General features: G+C 52.0%; 1 protein-coding gene across 1 annotated transcript; it reads right to left on the bottom strand.

Annotated features, from left to right (window-relative positions):
• Window positions 1-401: 401 nt before the first annotated feature.
• Window positions 402-3,675, bottom strand: LOC123080286 (uncharacterized). The gene is made up of 5 exons (XM_044503199.1): window positions 3,452-3,675; window positions 2,143-2,256; window positions 1,751-2,005; window positions 1,490-1,681; window positions 402-1,399 (listed from the first exon to the last, which is right to left on the bottom strand). The coding sequence occupies exons 1-5, from the start codon at window positions 3,452-3,454 to the stop codon at window positions 611-613; spliced, it is 1,353 nt and encodes a 450-aa protein (XP_044359134.1). The 5' UTR covers window positions 3,455-3,675; the 3' UTR covers window positions 402-610.
• Window positions 3,676-4,952: the final 1,277 nt, after the last annotated feature.

Here is a 4,952-nt window from a genome sequence, read left to right as displayed (position 1 = left end):
AGATCCTACGTCTCTGGGAGGCTCCACAGAAATCGTCATGTTTTCATCTTATAAGAGAAATGAAGGTGATGAGTACCTTGTTTCACGGATTTAAGCTATGGTTCGCCAGCCGTCTTACTAATACGGTGGCTCACCGTGTAGCTAGGCAATCTTTACAACTTTCTGTATCTATGTTTATGTATGAAACAATCCCTGAATGGCTGACTGATCTTGTGCAGTCAGACATGCTAGCGCCAAATGAATAAAGAGCCAAAGGGCGTTTTAGCTTAAAAAAAAGGTTTGATTCAATTTTGTGGAAGTTGAGCCGGACAATTTTGGAAAGCCTGCTAAGTATTTTTTTTTAAGATGAGTCCATCAGTTATCCAATTCGGTATTCTGAAAGTTATGATAAAACTGACATGTCAAAAACTCAAAACTTCATTAATCCACCTTTTTTACCGAAAATTATGATAATTACATCGTCTTTGAACCTATCTTACTTATTGGCCCGGGAGAAAGAGATCTGTACATGACATGTTATCAGAAGCTCTCTAGACCTGTAAATTTTGATGTATCTTCTATGTCATCTACTCAACCGCAAAGGCCATCGCCGGCGGCGGGTCACCGTGGGTCATCCCTTGGGCGTCGCCGTCGGCGGCTGCGGGTAAGGGTCCGTCCAGCACATGTCCTCCGCCACCGCCTCGTTCCACCTCTTGTTGAATATCTGCAGCTCCTTATACGATCGCAGCCGCACCGCGTACCTGTCCGCCGACGTCGCCGACGACGCCTTCGCCTTCGGCGCCGGCCCCTTGCCGCCGCCGTCGCCCAGCGTGGGGATGCCGCGGTGGAGCACGTACTCGCTGTCGACGATGCCGACGTTCGAGCTCCGGTCGCCCTGCGCGCAGTACCCGAGCTTGAAATCGAGCCCCCAGGCGAAGACGAGGTCGTTCTGGATCATCCGCCACGCGCACCGCCACGCCGCGCGCGAGAACACCGGCACCATCATCTCCACCCACCCCGTGCACGGCGGCCCCGTGCTGTTGCCGTAGCACCTCCCGCCGCCGGCCGTCTTGTAGAACCGCCGGTGCACCGTCCCGCCGCGGCGCGCGCGGGCCGTGAGCCGGTGGTGGATCTGCGACCGGTGGTCCAGCGCCGGCTGCGAGATCTCGAGCCCCTCCTTCCTGACGATCCTGAGGTACCTCATGGGGTCGAAGCCGTCCACCTCGATGTCCTCGTCCCAGAGGAAGATGTAGTCGTAGTCGGCGACGAGGTCCGGGTGCAGGAACCGCTTGCCGAACCACCACTTGGTCTGGTCCACGGCCGCCACGTGCACCGCGCGGCGCGACCACGGCAGGTCGCCCCACCCGTCCACCGCGCCGTCGTAGTGGAACAGCATCACCGCGAAGTTCGCCGCCGGGAACTGCGCGGCCACGATCACGGCGAACAGTTAAGCATTGAGAATTAAGCTGATCAGAAAAAACCTGAGTGATCATGCATGCATGGCGCGCACCTTGGAGACGAGCTTGTCGACGACGGCCTTCTGCTTGATGCCGACGGGGATCGCCAGGAGGCTCTTCGCCGGCCGGCCGGCGGCGGCCCCCTTCCGCCCGGGGTTGCCGCCCAGCGACTCGAACTCGAAGTTGGACTTGTCCTGCACGATGCCCCTCGGCAGCGCCTCGCTGCCCGGAGGCCTGCACTGGTTCTGCAAGCAACGGTTGTTCAGCAAGCGTTCTGAAACTGAAATCAATGTGTCTCTGACTGACTGACTGACCTCGCAGATGTCAGGGGCTTCTTCCACCGGCGGCGTCGTTTGCTCAACCGACGTCGTCGCCTGTTCCACCGGCGGCGTCGTTTGCTCCACCGGCGTCGTCGTCTGCTCCACCGGTGGCGTCGCCTGTTCCACCGACGGCGTCTCGGCCACGTCGTCGCTGGCGACGCGCAGATCGCTCACCGGAGGCGCGGACCTGAACGACGACTCCTCGTTAGCGGCCAGCTCTCTTGGCTGCACCTGCAGTATCGACAGGCTCTGCGGGGCAACAACCGGGCAGGTCAGGCGTGACATCTCTGCAGCATCGCGGCGCCTCATTCGTGACGCGAAATGTGATCGGCATCAACATCATGTTCAGTTAATCTACAGTGCAGTACAGCAAACAGCACACGCACCTCCTTGTGATGGAGCGTGACGATGGCGCCGGCGACGAACACCAGGGCCAGGAAGACGAGCGCGGCCGGCGGCACCACGCCGGAGAACCGCTTCGAGTCGCCGGGCGCCGGACCCTGCGTCCACGAGCCGTCAGAACCAACAGAGAGCGAGCGCATCATCGTACATACATGTGCCAAGGTTTCAGGGAGGGCAGAGGCAGCATTGAACGAGGTAAAGCAATGTGGAACTCGATCGGATTAACCAAGCCGGCCTTGATCGGGAAGCAAAGAGACGGAGGAGGGGAAACCCAAGGGAGGAAGGTGAAGCTATGCCAAGGCGCGCCCTGAAATCTACTGCAAGTGTGGCCCCCAAGCAAAGAAACCTTCAGGCCTTGTTCGGTTACGCCTCTTCCCAAGAGGGTTGGAGGGGATTTGGGTGGATTTTGACTTTAGAAGATTGTATCCACCTCAAACCCTGCCAAACCACTCCTAAATCCCTGTTAACCGAACAAGGCCTCACCAGGGCAGGGTTAAGAACTCTGCAACAGCAAACAAAACCTCTGTGGCACTCATAGAAAAAACAAGTCAAAAAGCAGCAAAACGTGCGTGGAGGGATAAAAATTTCACAGAAAATTTCGCCGTTCCAGTCGAATTGGCACGACCTCGGTCCACGAAATGGAAAGAGATTTCAAATTACGGATTCACATGCAATGTATCAGAGCTAATAAAATGGAACCAAAATTCTAAAATTTCAAATTATGGAACCAGAGTAACCTCTGTCTGAATTCTGATTCACTCGAGCCTGGAAAGCAGAGCACCTGCAATAGCTACAAAATTTTATAAAAATGGAAAGCGCGTCGCTGGAGAATTGCCGGAGCGCCGGCCAGGCCGCTGGGATTCCTCGCGAGAAAAGCGATAAAACCCCCAACGACAGTTGATTCCGAGAATTCCAAAATTCCAATCTTGAACGCAATTCAGCGAATTCCATACAAGAAGACGACGCGAAACAATCCTCCGCGAATCATCACCTCGTCAGGGAAAGCTCTACGCGCGGATTCTGACAAGAGAATTCAGCGCCAGGAACCCACGAGCTCGGAGGGATTCGATTTTCTGAACCGCCGTCCGTGCACTGCATGAACCCAACGACTCGGCAAAAAGGCGGCGGAGAGCAGCGCGAATTCAGGGGGGAAGCGTTACGCATCTCCTCCCAGGAAAAAACACAACCGAGACGTAACGGAACTCCATCCACGTCTCAAGTAATGGATAAAGCTCCAACTCCGGCGGGGAATTATGGCCGGAAAAAAAACAGAGCAGATCAAGAACGGCTTACCATGGCGAGGACCGAGAGGCGATCCTCTCACGAGTCCGTCGGGGGTTTACGCCAGCCGCCGGCGACCATTGACGGGGAAGGGCTCGTGATCGGAGGCGAGCGGGGAGCGGCTGGAGTCGGCGGCGCGAGGAAGAAGAACTGAACAAGTCGGAACTGGAGACGAAGGGGAGGAGAAGTTGGGAGGGAGATGGAAGGGAGCAGTAATGGTAATGGAGGGATATTTTTAATGCTTTAGCCCCTCACGAATCATAGCCTTCGGTTCCGTTTCGGGGCGGTATTGCATTCTTACGAATATACCCCTGATATTTTATTTATTTGGAGATAGATCCCTGAAAAGGGTTTAAGGATTCCTTTTTTTTAAACGGAGGTTTAAGGATTCTCGTGGTCATGTTTTATTGGTTCTTATTATTATTCTTTTTTGTTAATAAGAAGAGATGCAATGAGGTGTCATTTTTATCTTTTTTTTTTGCAGATGAGGTGTCAAGTTATTATAGTATTTTGGGGTATAAAACACATCATCATTAGGCGTGGCATCGCGACGTGTACACGACATTGTTTATATGTTTCTCTAGATTAGAATAATTGACTCGAATATAATTAGCAGGTTATTACTCTCAACATCAGTCAACTCATCAATCATTGCTAAGATGGCTGGTTTAGCATCTCCTTGAACATGTAATGTATACGTCTTCTTCACGGTTATGTATTCAAGGCATAATACATCTACGACCGGGTTTTCTTCCCCCGACGGTTAAAGGTTATGGACATTATGGGTGTTCTAAACACATGAAAGTAGTTAACAAAGTGGGCTTGCTCCAGACTATTGCAGTGCAAAATGTATATTTAGGTATATATAAATGCTTTCCCTAAAAAAAGATATACACAAATGTATATTTAGATATAGTACATATATAAACACTTCCCTAAAAAAGATATATAAAAATCAGGAATGGTGTCTGCCAAAAATGGTGAAATCTAAGGGTTTGCGACGAAAGATGCTGGAATAATACTTGTGGAAGTCAAGATCGATGACTATACGTCACAAGAGGGGGGGACTTGCTTTTCGGTGTCCACCCACCAGCTAAGCTAAAAAAAAGTGTGCTCATTTATTTTTGTCAATTTCCCCTACTACTACTTTTCTTTGAGAGAAAATTATTCTACTGCTTCAAATGAGTACAAGCAGAAAACAATCTCAATCCGTCGTATGCCTGGAGAAAGATTTCGTTATTATTTTCTACTAATAGAGCGAAGGATACGGTGGCTGAATGGTATTCGGCGGAGCTGATAAAATTCACCCGCTACGAGACGGCCTGCGACGGAGGGAATGAATGAACAGGAGCTGCCGTGTCTGACAAGTGGGACCAGATGAAGTTTGTTTGAGCCGGTTCGCGTGAACCCCACGAGGGGCTTTCAAAGACGTGGGGGCCGTTCTCGATTGAGCACGCTGCGCAGGAAAATCTCCACTGTATGTGTCCTGGCGTGATCGAGATCTTCTGTGGCC

Source organism: Triticum aestivum, chromosome 3D (genome assembly GCF_018294505.1).
Source record: "Triticum aestivum cultivar Chinese Spring chromosome 3D, IWGSC CS RefSeq v2.1, whole genome shotgun sequence".
In the NCBI taxonomy this organism is placed as follows: domain Eukaryota; kingdom Viridiplantae; phylum Streptophyta; class Magnoliopsida; order Poales; family Poaceae; genus Triticum; species Triticum aestivum.
The sequence above is the reverse complement of the archived record's forward strand: the minus strand, read 5'-3'. Positions and strand labels throughout refer to the sequence as shown.

Excerpts from the sequence above, each read along its gene's own strand:
- LOC123080286 (XM_044503199.1), bottom strand. Across the intron at positions 2,006-2,142 it reads TCACGCTCCATCACAAGGAG|AGCCTGTCGATACTGCAGGT; the intron begins GTGCGTGTGCTG and ends GTTGCCCCGCAG. Across the intron at positions 1,682-1,750 it reads AAGCCCCTGACATCTGCGAG|AACCAGTGCAGGCCTCCGGG; the intron begins GTCAGTCAGTCA and ends CGTTGCTTGCAG.